The sequence below is a fragment of the Chanodichthys erythropterus genome, chromosome 17 (genome assembly GCF_024489055.1).
Source record: "Chanodichthys erythropterus isolate Z2021 chromosome 17, ASM2448905v1, whole genome shotgun sequence".
Lineage (NCBI taxonomy): Eukaryota > Metazoa > Chordata > Actinopteri > Cypriniformes > Xenocyprididae > Chanodichthys > Chanodichthys erythropterus.
Genome location: NC_090237.1, coordinates 2,883,332 through 2,904,163, shown reverse-complemented (window position 1 = coordinate 2,904,163; position 20,832 = coordinate 2,883,332). Strand labels below are relative to the sequence as shown.

General features: G+C 33.3%; 1 protein-coding gene across 2 annotated transcripts in view; it reads right to left on the bottom strand.

Annotated features, from left to right (window-relative positions):
- Positions 1–16,276, bottom strand: part of il1rap (interleukin 1 receptor accessory protein) — a 33,952-nt gene extending 17,676 nt beyond the window's left edge. Inside the window, exons 1-5 of one of the 2 annotated variants that reach the window (XM_067364345.1) lie at positions 16,117–16,276; positions 14,046–14,088; positions 13,698–13,800; positions 4,838–4,926; positions 1,028–1,310 (exon numbers count right to left, since the gene is read on the bottom strand). In XM_067364345.1, the coding sequence (XP_067220446.1) occupies positions 1,028–1,310; positions 4,838–4,926; positions 13,698–13,699 (374 nt within the window). In that variant the 5' untranslated portion in view covers positions 13,700–13,800; positions 14,046–14,088; positions 16,117–16,276. The remainder of the gene's footprint in view (positions 1–1,027; positions 1,311–4,837; positions 4,927–13,697; positions 13,801–14,045; positions 14,089–16,116) is intronic. The other variant, XM_067364346.1, reaches the window with a different exon arrangement.
- Between the last annotated feature and the right edge of the window lie 4,556 nt (positions 16,277–20,832).

Genomic DNA, 20,832 nt, shown 5'->3' with positions numbered 1-20,832 from the left:
TATTTCCTAACATGATGAAATAACCTGCATTATTTGGTTCCATGTTTATATTTAAATGCAAATACTTTTATATTATATTATATTATATGATATGATATTATTTTATATTATATTATATTATATTATATTATATATCCTAACATGATGAAATTATATGATATGATATGATATTATATTATATATTATATATTATTTCCTAACATGATGAAATAACCTGCATTATTTGGTTCCATGTTTATATTTAAATCCAAAGATATTATATTATATTATATTATATTATATTATATTATATTATATTATATTATATTATATTATATTATATTATATTATATTATATTATATTATATTATTTCCTAACATGATGAAATAACCTGCATTATTTGGTTCCATGTTCATATTTAAATGCAAATACTTTTATATTATTATATTATATTATATTATATTATATTATATTATATTATATTATATTATATTATATTATATTATATTATATTATATTATATTATATTACATTATATTATTTCCTAACATGATGAAATAACCTGCATTATTTGGTTCCATGTTCATATTTAAATGCAAATACTTTTATATTATATTATATTATATTATATTATATTATATTATATTATATTATATTATATTATATTATATTATATTATATTATATTATATTATATTATATATCCTAACCCTAACATGATGAAAAACAACATTTCTGTAACAAACAATATAATTATATTATTTTGACATATACTGTATGGTATTTGAATTGTGATAAATATGATAAACAATTCAGATATATCACTGCTGCTTTTGAAGGTTAAAAGTAAAAAATACCATTGAGGGTATATTACGTGTAGGAGGAACTAGTTATAAAGATGTACAACCAACCGAATCAGCTTGAACATCACTCACAAACAATTTCACTTCCATAATGCGACTATAATGTGACCAAACCAGAATAATTCAACTTCAGATGATCAAACCATTCAGATTTGAAACTTCGCACATGTCTAGTGTGTGTTTACCGGAGCATGCAGATGTACAGTCCAGTGTCCTGCGCCGTGGCCGGTTGTATCCACAGATACTCTCGGTCTTTATACAGCGTGTGTAGTTTGAAGTTGATGGGCTGCTCGAGCTCGTGTGTGTGTGTGTGTCGGTACCACAGCAGAGACAGACTGCTGTTCTGAGTCTGACTGTAGCTGTAGAGCGTGGGATGAGAGAAGAGAGGACAGTAGAGCCACGCCACCTCGCCGTCATACACCCGCACCGCGCCCTCGCTCCACACGCCCCAGTCCAGGCACTGCACGTCTGAAAACACACAAACACACACGACGAGTAAACAAGTGATCTCGCATAAGATCTCAACAATGTCTCAGATTTCAGATGTGCTGCACACTCGTTTTATAGCTCTATACTCTCACTGCGTCACAACTATTGACTCAGTTTTGTCTATTTTATTCTTCCAGTGGAATTTTAGGAGAAACATATGAGACAAAGTTGATGCACAACCAGTCAAAAGTTTGAAATAATTAAGATTTTTTAAAAGATGCATCTTCAGCTCACCAAAAATGCATTTATTTGATCAAAAATACAGTAAAACAGTGAAATATTATTACAATGTAAAATATCTGTTTTCTATGTGAATATATATTAAAATGAATTTATTCCTGTGATTAAAGCTGAGTTTTCAGCATCATTGCTCCAGTCTTCAGTGTCACATGATCCTTCAGAAATCATTCTAATATGATGATTTGATGCTCAAGAAACATTTCTGATTATTATCAATGTTGAAAACAGTTGTGCTGCTTCATATTTCTGTGGAAACTGATACACTACCATTCAAAAGTTTGGGGTAAGTAAAAAAATAATAATAAATTCATACTTTTTACACATTAAATTGATCAAAAGTGACATTAAAAAAGTTACAAAAGATTGTATTTCAAATAAATGCTGTTCTTTTGAACTTAAAAATTCAGCTTTGATCACAGGAATAAATTACATTTTAACATATATTCACGTAGAAAACAGCTATTTTTGAATTGTAAAAATATTTCACAATTTTTACTGTACTTTTGATCAAATAAATGCAGCCTTGGTGAGCAAAAAACACTTCTTTCAAAAAATATATTAGGTTCAAAAAACCTTTGACCGGTAATGTACTTCAACGAAACATAACCTGAGCTATGAAAGCGGCACGTTTGAGCAATAAAATTTCCTCTGCATGGGCTCAAACACGCACTTATACACTTAAACCCTTGCACACACACACATTATTGCGTGCAAATCAATATTAGGTAATTGAGCTATCAAATTTACGGCATGAACATGGAGTAAAATTTAAAACATTAAAAAGGCCGGATCAATTACAGCTTAAAACTCACACATCAGCAACTAATGCATCAATATGAAATTAATACCTAGGTTTGCTCTTTCTTTTTCTCTTTTCCTCACACACACACACACACACACACACACACACACACACACACACACACACACACACAGTCTACGCAAACAGAAACTTATGCACATGCAATTTCAGTAAAATAATGAAAGATAAGGTGATCAGTTTAAATGCTGATCCTGCTAATGTCAAAAAGTCTATTTAAATAAATTACCATGCAAAATCAAAACACACACAGATTCTCATTCAAACCACATTCACAAATCAAACCGTTTGCACACACACACACACACGTGCAGGTGATGTCAGGATCGGTCTGTGGGACGGGCAGAGCAAGCGGTGGGCCGGCAGTGTGTGTGTAATTGGTCTGTCACTTTCCGACTGGGAGGGGATTAGTCTTCCTATTAAGAGTGTCTTAGTACAAGCGTTCACACACACCCGCACAGCATTATAAATGACCCTCTTCTGGAACAATCCATTTCCTGTCCCGCAGCGGGAAGCGTTTTTAATTAACCCCTGCTTCCAGAGGTGCGCCCGGCCCATAATCCCATGACCGCTCTTTACACGCACAAATATTATGACATATAACAGCACATACGATACAGCTGCGGGTCGAACCTGAAAAGCGCTGCAGCTGCATTATTCATGTGTGCTGTGATATTACATCCATGCATTACTCGCTAAAACTCACTTGAACTGGTTCTAGATCATTAGACGTGACGTTAAGGTGCTCTGAAAGCCTGCGTCCTTACGAGGTGCTTTCATATGTGATGCCATCTGACAAGTCAGAGACGCGAAACTGTGCTTTCAGACGCGGCCTAAAGGAAACATCACTTCCTTTGTTATCAGAGTTTAGAAAGTCTTTCCAAAAGGTTTTGGTCATCAAATCTAGTTTCAGGGGATTTTGAAAAACTTTCTGATGCAATTTATGGCTTTACATTTTATTAAGTTTTACAAACCTTGCCAATTAATACAAGAATTACATTAAACATTTATTTTATATATATATATATATATATATTCATATATATATATATATATATATATATATATATATATGAGAGAGAGATTTATATAAATGAAAAAAAAAAAATCAATGAATTACATGTTATTTATTTATTTATTTATTTAAAAATCAATATTTAATATTATATATATATATATAATTTATGTATTTAAATTTATTATATATAAATTAAATAAATTATATACATATATACATATATATATATATATATATATATATATATATATATATATATATATATATATATATTTGTTAAATATTGATTTTTATAAATAAAAATAAATGAATTATATATATATATATATATATATATAAAATTCATATATATTATAATTCAAATATATTATAAAATAAATATTTAAATGTATTATATATAATGAAAAAATCCATGAATTTTATTATTAATTTTTAGTTACATAAAAATCTATATTTAATATTATATATATTTTATCATTTTTTTAATATATATATAAAATGTACAATAACACAACAAAATTTCTAAAATTTTAACTAAAATTTGTCAAAACAGAAAATCTAAAAATAAATCCTAAAAAAAACCTAAAATCCTAATTATATTATAAAATCCATATAAAAATCAATTTTAGTAAATAGAAAAAGCTGAAATAAAAAGTATAAATATTGTATGAAAAATAAACAAAAATTCTAGTAAAATTACTAAACTACTATTATAGTTTTTGATATTTTTATATTTTCTGTTTTGACGAATTTTAATTAAATTTTTTTTTAAATTTTGTTGTATTATTGTCAATTTTAAATGTATATTTCTAATATATATATTTCTAATATATATATATATATATATATATATATATATATATATATATATATATATATATATATATATATATATATAAAAGTTAAATGTTTTTCATATTTAATTTATTTCAGTCATTTTGTTTCTAGCAAAATGGTTTTTAATAACTTTGGTGCCGAGCAAACGGCAATGAAATTAACTAATGTAAAAGTACTGCAAATAAAATGGCCGACCACACTGTTCTTTAAATATAATAAAAAATAAATAATATAATATAATAAAAAAACGGCACAAATAATCAAGGCTGGAAACACACTGGAAAACACTCTCATTTCCATCAACATTATAAACACTTACACCTGATTCATTCACTCGTGTTTATTTTTGCATCATTCAGCACTACTTCTGTAGACGTAGACTCTGTGATTTAAGCTCGCGCCCCTGCTGATTGGTGGGAAGATCTAATGTGTGGCTGTTGATGGGATCAATTATGTAAATGTACGATCTGATTGGTTGCTGATAGATTAGGAGGATGGATATAGTCTCCGGGCAACGGAGCAATAGAGGATTCATCCTTCACCGGCCACAGATTGACCAATCACAGCCCTTTAATCAGACACAACTCTCACCTGATTGGACGGAGGCCTGAGTGACAGATGCAGAAAAGTCGCCCATCTTTAAAATGCAGAGACAGAGAAGTGTGACCACCAACGGCATCCTGGACAGAGAGAGAGAGAGAATGAGTCTGTGTACGATCGACTGCCTACATTTCATCAGATATTCCCTCAGTTTATTATCAGAGTCCATAAAACACTGCTGAAGGTGTTTTTACTACACGACAGTTTTAAGAGCGCTAGAGGAGGAGGGAAATTAATGGAATAAGAAAGAAAAGGAAGATGCACATGAGTGCAGATTCAGGCGTTTACTGTAAGACACACAACATTACTGTAAGACAAATCAATCATTCCTTCTGATATAACTAGTTATAGCTATTGCATTGTTTCAGAAAACAGATCAAATTTAAAGTCGTACTCTTGCAGTAATCAGCAAATCATCGAGTCAAGGATTTGAACAGAACAGAATGAATGTGAATGAATTAGGACTGACATGATTAAATTCAAGTGACGGGTTATTTTTTGTTGAAAGGTCTTAATAATAATAAAAAACAAAGATATGACATGCAAAGTATGTAAGGTAGTACAACTAGATCTCTTTTATTGAATCCAAAAGGATTTAATTATATTTTGCAACATATAAAGGTATTTTAAAGATTTTGAAGTGTCAAAAGGTCATTCGGTTTAACCGTCCAAAGGCCAATACAGCCATTTCATTTGTGATTAAAATATCTTAAAATGTAATAAATGTATATATTTTTTATTCTGGCATGATTGTATAACATCATATATCAACATAGTGCAAAATGGTGTTAAAATTATGTGTAGAAGTCGTTGCTTTGTTATGAGAAAGAATGTCTGGAAAAATGAATTTCATTGATGTCATTCAGAGTAACCAATATAAAGGGACCATTTTGGATCAAGTCATGCGTTCAGTATCATGTGACAGGATGTGACATCAAGGACCACATGGTCATGAAGCAAAGTAAATAACTCTCTCTTAACTATTTGAAAAATTCATGTTTTCACTTTCGTTCATACGCATGTCCTGAAACATCAGGTCATTCGGTACAACCGCTATAAAACATGAAAATGTTGTAATATTTTAAAAACTTGTACTAAATATAAAATGTTTAATTGTCCTTTTGCTAGACAGATATCAGCCTGTTAGCATTGTTTGAAAATATCGTCATTTGGTTTAAACAAACGTGTTTTTTTTGGTGCCAAATTTTGTCCATCTTGTAAAAAAATGACAAAAGCAGTGTTATTGATTATAAAAACCACATAATCTCATTGGTAACACTTAATAAAATTCCAGAAACATCTCCATTATGTTTGTTTTACACTTTTAAAAACCTTATTCGTCAATGACCCGATTGCAATTTACCCGTGTCGAGTAACCGGCAAAATACCGGCATATTCCACGGACGAGAATCCATGAACCGCATTATTTGACCGTTTTCTAAGGCTGCACAATGTATTAAACATCAACTCATACTCCATTTCTGCATATTCTGTGAGTTTGGGTTGATTATAACATTAATCTGGGAAAGCAACGTGTGCCATTTCATCAGGTTTGTAAGGTAAATCATTTATAAACCCACACCAACACAGGAGAATATGTCAAGATTGTTTATAAATATGCAAACTGTTCATCGCGATTTCAAAATAAAAGTTTAAATCCTCAGTCTGAGTTTTGATGTCCACATGTTTTTGTCCAAGAAATTACAGAGGCTGTAGCATTTCTATCATAGAGGCCAAATATTAAAGATTAAGTAAACATTTGAATTAAATATCGTTTGGCCGATATTAAACAAGGATTTGATCTGCTGTAAAGTGTAACAACAAATTATAACAAATGCCACTGGCGTCATTTGTTATAATACATATACATAATATTAACAACTAACTGATGTACATTATGTATTTTAACAGTGTTGTTCTATAAAACCATATGATTACTTTCTTTTGATACTTTATTTAAATCAAATATTATTGCCTCATTGTTATTTTAAGTCATTTTAAGTCTTAAAGGATTAGTTCACTTCAGAATTCAAATTTCCTGATAATTCACTCACCCCCATGTCATCCAAGATGTTCATGTCTTTCTTTCTTCAGTTGCCGTCATGCATGACCTTTCCAACATGATTACGTAATGCGTGAGGCATCGCAGAGCAGTGCAAGATGAGCATTTGTGGTTAAAAAGTATATCTTTTTTGTTTTTTGGCCGATGGTTTCTCTAGATAAGACTCTTATTCCTCGTCTGGAATCATGTAGAGCTCTTTGAAGCTGCACTGAAACTGACATTTGGACCTTCAACCCGTTGAACCCCAGTGAAGTCCACTATATGGAGAAAAATCCTGGAATGTTTTCCACAAAAACCTTCATTTCTTTTAAACTGAAGATGTTCATGTCTTTTTTTCTTGGATGACATGGGGGTGAGTAAATTATCAGTAAATTTTAATTCTGGAGTGAACTAATCCTTTAAGTCTTTTCTTATGTCTATTTTTTATTATTACCACAAAAAAAAATTTCGTTTACTCAAATAATCGTCAAACTCGATTACCAAAATAATCATAAGTCACAGTCCTAGAATGAATCATTCGGAGTCAGTTTTGTGAATTGGATCAACTGATTCGTTGAAAAGATCAAAAGAACAAAACATAATGCATAATAAAAATACATGCATTTAAAATAAACAAAAGCTGTACAGGAACTGCAGTTTATCATTTAGATGCTTTTATCTGGTGTACAAAAGCTTGTGGGCGAATAATTACTGGCTAAAATGCAGTTTCTAAACAGGAAGGAATGATCAACTGTAAGTGACACTGTAACGCCGTACATGAACATATGGAGCAGCAGCTTGATTGAATTTAAATTGTAAAAACCAAACCCTGCGCCCTTGAATGAATGAACGATCCTGTGCCAGGAGAGACAGACTGAGAGAGAGAGAGAGAGAGAGAGAGAGAGAGAGAGAGAGAGAGAGAGATGGATGGTGTTGGACAGCAACCGTCTCTTCACTGTCACCCAGCAACATACATCACTGGCACAACACACACACACACACAAACACACACACACCTACCAACATCTCTGAATCAAAGCCAAACTGTGAGCCCTGTAAGGAATAATTCACACTCCCAACGATAAAAAATTATAATGGTTTCACACACAGTGATTCATAATCAATGGGTTAAAAAAGCCTTTAACCTAATGATTTATTAATGGCCTCATATCATGCATTTATGCCAAGGCCGTAACCATGTCTTGAACATCAGGGGGACCAAATATGCCAAATAAACCATTTAGTAATGATTAGGGGTGCGACAATACACTTAGCTCACGAGACGATACACAATATTGAGACAATATTTTAACTCTATTTTTAAGAAATCTTCAATGACGAACTAAATGACTGAAAGCCAAAAAATTCAAAACAACGCAGGTGCATTTTGAAATGTTTTAACTAATCTAGGGCTGTGACTAACAATTATTTTGGTAATGGAGTAATCAGGTGATTATTTTGATGATTAATCAGATCATTTTTTTGTGGTAATAAAAATTGACCTAAGTGAACAACTGCCTTTAAAATGACCTAAAATACATATATAATAACAATGAGGCAATTATAACTGGTTCAAATAAAGTATCAAAAGCAGTTTTATTGAACAACGGTGTTAAAATACATAATCCAATAAACTTACAGTATGTACATTATGTATTATAACTAATGCCTGCAGAGGGCGCCAACAGCCTGGTTATTGTTGTTGTTACACTTTACAGCATGATCAATTTAATTCAATTGTCAATTTAATCTTTAATATGTGGCCACTTCTTAATGATGGAAGTGCTACATCCACTGTAATTTCTTGAACAAGAACATGTGGACATAAAACATGCAAACCCTCAAAGTTTAGGGTTTAAAGGTGCCCTAGAACGTTCTTTCACAAGATGAAATATAAGTCTAAGTTGTCTCCTGAATGTGTCTGTGAAGTTTCAGCTCAAAATACCCAATAGATTTTTTAATTCATTTTTTTAACTGCCTATTTTGGGGCATCATTAACTATGCACCAATTCAGGCTGTGGCCCCTTTAAATCTCGCGCTCCCTGCCCCAGGAGCTCTCGACTATAATACAGTGTATTTACAAAGTTCACACAGCTAATATAACCCTCAAATGGATCTTTACAAGATGTTCATCATGCATACTGCATGCATGCGTCGGATCATGTGAGTATAGTATTTATTTGGATGTTTACATTTGATTCTGAATGAGTTTGAGGCTGTGCTCCGTGGCTAACGGCTAATGCTACACTGTTGGAGAGATTTATAAAGAATGAAGTTGTGTTTATGAATTATACAGACTGCACGTGTTTAAAAATGAAAATAGCGACAGCTCTTGTCTCTGCAAATACAGTAAGAAACGATGGTAACTTTAACCACATTTAACAGTACATTAGCAACATGCTAACGAAACATTTAGAAAAACAATTTACAAATATCACTAAAAATATCATGTTATCATGGATCATGTCAGTTATTATTGCTCCATCTGCCATTTTTCGCTGTTGTTCTTTCTTGCTTACCTAGTCTGATGATTCAGCTGTGCACAGATCCAGACGTTAATACTGGCTGCCCTCGTCTAATGGCTTGAACATGGGCTGGCATATGCAAATATTGGGGTCATACATATTAATGATCCCAACTGTTACGTAACAGTCGCTGTTATGTTGAGATTCGCCTGTTCTTCGGAGGTCTTTTAAACAATTGAGATTTACACAAGAAGGAGGAAACAATGGAGTTTGAGACTCACTGTATCCTCATCCTCTGCACTTCCGCGTTCATCAATATGTCATGTGTGGGGTCAGAGGTTACTCTTCCACCGCAAATCGATGCGTAAGGCCATCTGCTGGAAGCTAGTTATTATAGTTAATAAAGTTTTAAATATGGATATTCTTCTTACAAATACCGCTTCACTTCAGAAGGTCTTTATTAACACCCTGGAGTCGTATGGATTATTTTTATGATGAATGGACACATTTTTTGGGCTTCAAAGTCTCACCCCCCATTAACTCCCATTATAAAGCTTGGAAGAGCCAGGATATTTTTTAAATATATATCTCTATTTGTGTTCGTCTGAAAGAAGACACCTAGGATGACTTGAGTGTGAATACATTTACATTTTACATTTACATTTAGTCATTTAGCAGATGCTTTTCTCCAAAGCGACTTACAAATTTGAGTAGTAGAAGCACTCATCTTTTCAGTACATTATGAGATCATTTTCATTTTTGGGGGAACTATCCTTTTAAAATTTTATTTTTTATCTTGATAAACAACAGTTTGCATATTTAAAAACATATTGATGTATGTAAGTTTATAATGATTTACGTTACAAATCTAGTGAAAAAAAAAAAAAATGTTACAAATCTGCACGTTGTGTTCCCATATGGACGTTATTGGAAACCCAAACTTTTTTCATTAAAGAATTACATGATTCACATAAATTATATCATATATAATTTTTTTTAAAAAGGTGAAAAGGGTTGCGTAGTTTGCATCAATGGATATTACTGTCAGTCTTTTAACATTTCTGTTGGAAACCAGTCAGATATTAAATGTTTAGCTACTTTATATCTAATATAGTGTGTTTATTGCAACAAATACAGTAACTCATTTCAGTAATTCAATATTTTCCTTCCTCTTTGAAATAACGGGACAGTTCACCCAAAAACAGAAGACAAAATTTTAAAAAATGTGCTCATTCTTTGTCCATGCAATAAGTCAATGGGGTTCAATGTTGCACGTTCTTCAGAAAATTCTTCTTTTGTGTTCTTCAGAAGAAAATAAAGTCATGTAGGTTTGGAAATGAGATGAGAGCGAGTAAATAATGAGTTTCCCTTTAAATGCTCCTGTGACCTCTATATAAATGTAAATGTGCAGCTGTTGTCAATACCATAAAATTCCATCTATAAAAGTACAAATGTTGAATAAATGAACTCAATACGATTCAGGAAGTTCTTTTGATTGGATGAAGGTATTATGATGCAACACACACACACACACACACACACACACCAGCAGACGGACCCGAAGCCTCGTAGTCTCAGCTGAGACTAAATAAAATGATCGAAAACCTAATTAGAGCAGTTAGTGTGATGAGTCCAAAATAACGGCATCATCTCCGAACGCTCCAGTTCAGATAAAATCTCCATCCTGCTTATCTGAGCGTCACAAATGTGCGTTTTAATTTCGCTGAGATGCATTAGGGCGAAATTAGAGCATCATGGGAATTCATTAGACTCATCCTTCAAAACCCACTTCATCGATTCGCAGAAGTTTGAACAAATCGCTAAATTACTTAAAAGGGTAAGCTCCAGAAATGCTTCATTATTTGTTTTGTGGGGAAATCGGATTACGTGTGATCGATACCGCGCTCGTCCAGACAGACAGAGGCACGGAGCTGGACGGGGGACGAGAGGGACGCGATGGGCACAAGACACAGTCAAATAATCTATCGCTGTGGAGTAAGAGGCCAATTAGTCACAAAACTGCACTGAGAACACACACACACACACACACACACACACACGTCTGTTTTTGTATCATGGTGGGAATTTCCCATTCACTTCTATTGCTTTTATATAAAGCTCAGTTGCTCGAACCCCACCTACTAATGACACATTAGATATTATTTGTCCCTTTATGAAGCTGTTTTCATTGAGGTAAGTCTCCAGGTTTTACCATAATTGCATATTTGCTCACCAACAGCAAAATCAGACTCGCACACATAACAGGATAATTATAGTTCATTACAATTAAAATCATTAAAAAGTGTGTTACTTCAAATAAAATAAATGTCAACTGAAAAAAACTAAACTATTTATTAATAGAGTGCAACAGTCAGGTTTCAGAAGTGAAAACTCCACTCATTTTCTCCATAGAGAAATTGATTTATAACTTTAAAAACAGCCCTACTGTGAGCTACGAGGTTGTTAATCCATGGTATTTGATTCAGTTGAAGCCTTCAGTCCACATTATTTCAGCTTATTTTAAAAATAATCGTGTTTAAAAGCAGAATTTGTGGTGAAAAACTACATTACCCATGATGCTGTACAGAAATTCCACCAATCAGAGGGTCTAAAGAAGCTAAATGCGCCAAAAGATCTCTTTAGCTCCGCCCACTCCCATGAAGCACTGCGAATGACAATCGAGTCGGCCTCTCAAAATACTTAAATATTTCTATATATATATATATGCATATTTTGCAATATATAATTAACATTTCTAAATCATTTTAAATTCAATTATGCTGTTCGTAATGCTTCATGGAATTGTAGTTCTTTCCCTCACTGAAGCTGTGTAATATATTTAGGAGGATCTATTGACAGAAATGCAATATCATATACATAACTATGTTTTCAGTGGTGTATAAAAGCCTTACATAATGAGCCGTTATGTTTTTATTACCTCAGAATGAGCCATTTCTATCTACATACACCGCGGGTCCCCTTACATGGAAGTTTCTACAGTAGCCCTAAATGGACAAACTGCTCTACAGAACGCGTTCATTATTGGTGTTTCTGGAGGCATCTTGATGCTCAACTTGATGATAATACTTGCAATAAAATAGCGTTTTACTTAATAATTAAGTAAATATAATTTCTTAATTTATTTATGGTTGCTTGACTGGCTACTCTCTGCTGCCTCAGACGACGACGTCTTTGTCCTGTGTCGGCCACTGTAGCTTTTCTATGTGCTTCAAAAGGGAGGGGTGAGAATTGGACTGAGCCATTGGTTGCAATTCGCAACCTCACCACTAGATGCCGCTAAAATTTACACACTGCACCTTTAAACAGTGGAATTGACCCATCGCTGGGAGTTTGATTGACAGGCAATCTAACCAATCATAACGCCGAATCCGCCATTTTGTCTGACAAAGCAGTCAGGAGTTAGAAGATTAACCTCGGTGGACTTGAACTTGAAAAATGGTGTGTATTTACGTCTTTCCGCGTTTGAAACAACATTCATTCTCATGTTCTTTCATGTTTATTTGATGCTATAAATTAACAAGTAGGAAGAGATGATCGGTTCACGAGCCGCTTGAGCTGAGGCACTACAGCGATCTGTCACGACACATTAAAGAGCCACAAAACGCTTTTTATTGTTCGAATTTCTTTAAAAAATTACACAGTTTGAAAGTCAGGACTTTGTTTAATATCATAAGTAACCTGCTCTGTCTTGTCTGTCGACGTGTTGTCAGTGTCCTCTTTGCTCCGCGATGTATTTTTCACTCTGTGTGACTGTAAAACTACATTACCCATAATGCTGTACAGAAATTCCACCAATCAGAATTGAAACAAGCAAAATGCAACAAAAGATCTTGTTAGATCCGCCCACTCCCATGAAGCACTGTAAATTACGTAATATATATATATATATATATATATATATATATATATATATATATATATATATATAAAAAATCAACATTTTTAAATGCGTAATTTTTTATTTCTCCATCGTTTATGCCATTCGCAATGCTTCATGGGATTGTAGTTCTTTCCCTCACTAAAGCCGTCTTTTTGTCCGATTTTCAACTACTTTTTTTGCTTCAAGTCTAAGTTTGTAATGTTATGATTCTCCTCGTAGCTTGATTCATGGCTTATAACTCGACATTTTTTAAATCCCTATTGGAGAAATGAATGGAAAGTGATACATAAACATGAATTGATCCACAGTCACACCACAAGATCATAAATATGGATTTTACTATCAAAAAAATCACATTTTCCAAACTCTGTATATTTTAAATTACATTTACAAGCATTCATTTATCATTAGCTCAAGTGTGGGATGTTAAACCGTTCTACTTACATGATCCCAGCGCGCTTTTTTTGGTGAAAACCAGATTATATGGGAGTGATTGATGCCGTAGTAGTCCAGAGACAGATCGGAGACGAGGCGACAGAAAACAAATCTATCAACATACAGTAAATGCCCCATTAGTCACATCACTGTAACGAGAACAACACGCCCAAAACATCTCAAACACAAATAAATCTGTAGGCGCGCCTTTAAAACGGTGAATAAAGGTGTGATTAGATTACACTTAAACAGATTGGTAAATTAGTAAAGTCTGCAAATGAGGTACAAATTACCATGGCATTTAATTTTTACTTTTACTAGTCTGTTCTAAACATTAGGTCCATAGGCTGTACTCACATGGTGCGGTGCAGGTCCGGTTCTTCGTCAGTCCGAGTTACTGCTGCAAGAGAACCACAAACTTAGAGCAGAACAGACACATAAACATCCGTCTCCTCTGATCCTTTCTCTGTCTGTCTGCCGGTCTCTAACCCACTACACCTCCTCTCTCTCTCTCTCTCTCTCTCTCTCTGTGTCAGCCGGGACGGGGGCATGATTTAACGGCCCCTCTGCGTGTCACTGTAAATCGTTAAGGCAAACCGACGGCACTCTCATCCAATCAAAGCGATGCGCTCGAGCGCAGTTTTCCCATCCATCTCACCTGAGTGTGGCGCTGGGATTACGAGCGGTCGCTCAGGTGTGATGAACGCTCGCGCTCTCTTCACGGAAAAGAGGAAGTTAAACACGATTAAGTCTTGAGAGGAAACTCTAACCCAGATGACATGAACTCACACTGATACTTATTTTCTCACAAATTAACCAATTTCCTTGACACATATTTTCCGATGACAGGAAGGTAATTTTGCAACATGTCAGTTTTTCAAATGATTACACATATTTTGAGACTTGTTTAGGTTTGTTGAAGGTTATTAGATTTTCATTAACTGCTGAACAAAAGGACAGTATGTTATGATGTTATGAAATCTCACAAGTGTTGAGCTCTTTTCTCAAGTGCTTATTTTAAGTAACTATTTATTTTAAAATGTATCTATAAATCTCTTTGTATATCAAACATATTTGGTGTCTATACAGGAGTAAATATCACTCTTTGCACCTGTTCACACTAATATATATATATATATATATATATATATATATATATATATATATATATATATATATATATATATATATATATATAAAATGTATAATACTTCTATAGATGTAAATAATATATATATATATATATATATATATATATGTCATATTTTTACTGTATACATTTATATACATAATAGATATATACTGTCATATTTTATAGTTTACTCTATATATAATTTATAATACTTCTATAAATAATATATATATATATATATATATATATATATATATATATTACTTATATATAGTCGTATTTTTAGTCATATATTTTTACTGTAATTTTTTAATATATATTTATAATACTATGTAAATAATAAATATATTTACATATTTTTATTTATATAGTATAATTTTTTACTGTATAATATATATACACATACATACACACATACATACGTGTGTGTAAATTATAAATATATTTATACATATATATAACATTTATAATACTTATATATATGATATATCATATTTTACTATATATATGATATTGTATATGTATATTTGAATTGTAACATTTTTACTGTATATATATATTATAATACTTTTATATATGTAAATAATAAATATATTTATATATATATATATATATATATATATATATATATATATATATATATATATATATATATTACTGATATATATTGTCATATTTTACAGTATACATATTTATAATACAATGAAAATAATAATAATATTGTGTCATTTTTTACTGTATAATATATATATACATATGCACACACACATAGGGTACATATACATATATATATATATATATATATATATATATATATATATATATATATATATACCTATACATATATATATATATATATATATATATATATATATATATATATATATATATATATATATATATATATATATATATATATATATATATATATATATATATATATATATATATATATATATATATATACACACACACACACAATTGGTGGTTCAAATGACTTTTAATCAAACAGCTTTCTGTCAGAAATGTTCTGCGCACAAATTGTGTTGCTCCGTGAGTATTCAATAATAATGTATATTTATCATCATGCACGTGCAGTCGTGGCTCATCATCTCAGTGAATAATCATCACACTCATATACAGCAACATTTACACGAGACTCTGAAGTTCCTCCGAGAATAGCATGGCATTACTGCAGCACCATGCTACTTTCACACACTTCTGAAGAGAGGAAGTGTTGAGATGGTGGACAAGCACAGGTGAAAGCAGCACAAATGAGAGAATAAAGACACAAACCAGCTCGCGCGCTCCGCGAAGACGCGTTCCCGTCGCTCCGCTGCTGTTTCTGTCGTTATTAAACGGGGGTTTCGTGACGCTTCAGTGTGCGATGAACGTTTCCGTGTTTCTCCATGTGAACGGAAACAAACACTAGATCAGCTCGCATCAGTTCAGGCTCCTCCTCTCACGGAAATCCCCGCGTTTGCACAACATACTCGCGTCAAACACTCACCGCGCAACGCGACGCGACGCGACACAACTAGAACTGTCCCAAAAACCACTGAAGCGCTCCAAGCCGTGCGCACGCGCGTCAGTGCGCGTGTTGATGTTGCACAAAACTGAAGGGCAGCACCTCAGAAGATCAGATGTCAGCTCATATATTTGTGCTGTTCAGATAGCTTTTATAAATATTTAAATGTATGTTTTAAATAGTTTAATAATAAAATGAAGTATTACTAAAATGTTAAATATTTAAAATGTTCGATTGTACAGTTTTTATTTATTTTTTATTTATTATTATTACTTTTTTGATGCTTGAGGATGTATAATTTATATTTTGTGTATCGTTTTTATTATTATTATTATTATTATTAATAATTGTTTATTGCTTTTGAGGATCTGTATAATAAATATTTCATGTATTATTTTTGTTTATTATAATTATTATTATTACTTTTTTGCTGTTTGAGGATCTGTATTATGAATATTTTCGTGTATAGTTTTTATTTATTTATTAGTAGTAGTATTAGCCTACTATTTTTGCTGCTTGAGGATCTTTATAATTCTGTAATAATCTGTCAAAAAAGTCGTGTTTATTAATAAATCTACTCAATATCTGCATTTGCATCTGATTTTACTAAAGGTTCCATTGAGACAGTAAGAGGGTGTCTATTCTATTATATTCTTTTCTATTCTATTCTGCTCTTTTCTGTTCTATTCTATTCTGTCATATTCTGCTCTGTTCTATTCTATTCTGCTCTGTTCTATTCTATTTTGCTCTGTTCTGTTCTTTATTCTATTCTGTTCTATTCTATTCTTTATTCTATTCTATTATATTCTATTCTGCTCTATTCCATTCTGCTCTGTTCTATTCTCTATTATATTCTGGTCTGTTCTATTATATTCTGGTCTGTTCTATTCTATTCTGCTCTGTTATATTCTATTCTGATTTGTTCTATTCTATTCTGCTCTGTTCTATTCTATTCTGCTTTATTCTATTCTGTTCTATTCTCCATTATATTCTGGTCTGTTCTATTATATTCTGGTCTGTTCTATTCTATTCTGCTCTGTTATATTCTATTCTGCTCTGTTCTATTCTATTCTGCTTTATTCTATTCTGTTCTATTCTTTTCCATTCTGCTTTGTTCTATTCTCTATTCTATTCTACTCTTATCTATTCTCTATTCTATTATTTTTCTGCTCTGTTCTATTCTGCTCTGCTCTATTCTATTCTGTTCTATTCTCTATTCTATTATACTCTTATATATTCTCTATTCTATTATTTTTTCTGCTCTGTTCTATTCTGCTCTGCTCTATTCTATTCTGTTCTATTCTCTATTCTATTCTACTCTGTTCTATTCTATTCTGTGCTTTTCTATTCTATTCCATTCCATTCTGCTCTGTTCTGTTCTATTCTATTCTGCTTTATTCTATTCTGTTCTGTTCTATTCTTTTCCAGTCTGCTCTGTTCTATTCTCTATTCTATTCTACTCTTATCTATTCTCTATTCTATTATTTTTTCTGCTCTGTTCTATTCTGCTCTGCTCTATTCTATTCTGTTCTATTCTCTATTCTATTATTTTTTCTGCTCTGTTCTATTCTGCTCTATTCTATTCTGTTCTATTCTCTATTCTATTCTACTCTGTTCTATTCTATTCTGTGCTTTTCTATTCTATTCCATTCCATTCTGCTCTGTTCTGTTCTATTCTATTCTGCTCTATTCTATTTTATTCTGCTCTGTTCTTTTCCATTTTACTCTGTTCTATTCTCTATTCTATTATTGTTATTCTATTCTGCTCTGTTCTATTCTCTATTCTGTTCTATTCTATTCTATTCTGCTCTGTTCTTTTCCATTCTGCTCTATTCTATTTTATTCTGCTCTGTTCTTTTCCATTTTACTCTGTTCTATTCTCTATTCTATTATTTTTATTCCATTCTGCTCTGTTCTATTCTCTATTCTGTTCTATTCTATTCTGCTCTGTTCTATTCTGCACTTTTCTATTCTATTCCATTCCATTCTGCTCTGTTCTATTCTCTATTCTATTATTTTTATTCTTTTCTGCTCTATTCTATTCTGTTCTATTCTACTCTGCTCTTTTCCATTCTGCTCTGTTCTATTCTATTTCTCTCTGTTCTGTTCTATTCTATTCTGCTCTATTCTATTCGCTCCAGTGTTCCGTGTGAATATGCAGTTCATTCCTCTCAGACTGTGGTTTGTTGTTCATCATGTGTGTGTGAATCTTTGAGTTGGAGACATTAGGACAGTGGGTTTGCTCAGATATACAGCGCTCAGGTGTGTGATTTAGAAGAGTTGGTCAGTGTGTGAATGAGAGCGTCCCGTGATACACCAGTTATAATGTTTGTGCGTGTGATTTACAGTTATGGATCTGCATCACATTTGTAAATCAAACCCAGTACTGTTTACTTTATCGATATTTATCCACCGCCTCCCTGACTCATGCCTTTCCCCGTGGCTGCTGGGAACTTTAATTAATACTATTTATGAGTGTTTATGTGCTGGAGAATATTCAGACTGTTGCTTTCTTCACTGTGCTTTTTAATTTTAAATAGACGCCACAGCAGTTCCTGAGCTGATGATCAGACACATTAAACATTTGTAAATCATTTGGGTTTTTCTGCTTTGCAAGTTCTATGTGCATCGAATTGCAATAACATTTACATTTATGCATTTGGCAAACATTCAAAATTTGCATTCTATTCTATTCTATTCTATTCTTCAGTCTGTTCCTGGTTTAGTTCACTTTCTGCTGTTGTTTTTTCCCTCTTTGCTTGTGTAATGCCGCCATCTACTGTCTGATGTCAGTATTGCACATGAATCCGGCTGAGCCTCACGCGCCCCCTGCTGTCCGCGGTGATATACGCGCGCTGCGTCAGCACAATATCTGCTGCGCTGGCACATTTACAGGCACTTTTACCTCGCTGTTAATCCTTTTAACGTGCAAAACCCTGGCGAGTTATAAACCATGAGCGAGAGGGTGACCTTGCTCTTCATCCGCAGACTGATGATGCGCTTTGAGTTTTGTTTACAATATTTACAGAATTTGCAACGGCACATGTGAACGCGTTCCGCCCGCGCGCGCGCGCATGCTTCACTGCGGCATCACTCATTGCGCCTTCAGCAGATCTCCAGCAGGGGGCGGCGTTTAATAGCATAAATGTAAATCATATAAAGCTAGATGCGGGTAATTATGTAGGTTATAATGTACTGTTATTACTATAGCAAGCATATGAAACAAGGACAATGCGTTACCAAATATCCGTCACAAGTTATAATGCATAACAGAGGGTTTATAGCAGAAAAACTGAATTAGCATCTCTAGCACGTGCAAACATTTGCTTCAAATAAACTCAGGTGAGGCAGACGTGTGTCTTTCTCTTCAGGAATCCTCTAGAGACGTTGTGCTTAAAGTGCAGAAAGTGTTTCATGCAAACATCTGTCATGAGCTCCGAGCTTTCAGAATAGGCTAATTTTAGCTCTGTGTGAGAGGATTTATTTTGCATTTCAAGCGCCGTCGAGTCGAACACATCAGCCCTTAAACCCTCTGGTGTTGAGGAGAAGAAAGGCTTCATTTAAACCCTCTCTGTGAATCTGCCCCTGACTGTTTTATAATCATTTATCCTTCAGAATTGAAAACTGATTAGTCACACTGTTACAGCATCATTTCAGTACAACTCAAATAACCTATAAACTTCAGTCTCATCTCTAGCCTAAACACTGGAGATTTAATTTAACTAAAAGTACCTATTTTATAGTACTTGACCTCCGATTTAATTAAAGAAGACCTGTTATGCCCCCTTCCACAAAATGTAAGTCTCTGGTGTCTCCAGAATGTGAAGTTTCAGCTCAAAATCCCCCACAGATCAAAGCTTGTCAAATTTGAGCAAAAACACGCCGTTTTTGTGTGTGTCCCTTTAAATGCAAATGAGCTGCTGCTCCAGAAGAGGGCGGAGCTTTAACAGCTCAACAACAACAAAGCTGGAGAATCTCACGCAGCCAAAATGACGAAAGTTACATTGTTCAAACCGGAGTCGACACTGATGGAGAGACTCAGGAAGAAGTTACAACTTTTAGACGTTTCTGAATGGTTAGTGGATAAATTGATGTAGTTGCTGTGGAGTTGATTCAACTCATCCACTAGCATGTGTCGTCATGTTCATTTTTTGTGTTGAATTGACCCTCGTTTGTGAAGCAGTCCGGCGTAAAATGACGGCATGACAACAACACTCGACTACAACAACTCTTCCTCTTCTCTAAAGCAGCACAACATGGCCCCGCCCCCTTTGTTGAGTGTTCTCGGGGCGGGGTTTATGTACATTTGAGGATAAATGATGTCACTAACCCAGGAAGAAGCTCGTTGTAGTCCTTAAAAAGTGGTTTCTGTAAAAGAAAATATCTCTCTTTGTATTGAAATCTCTTCTATTTTGTGGAAAACAGTTGAGGTCTAAGAAGAAGCGACTGTTTTCAGACACTAACATGAACACAACTCACCCGGC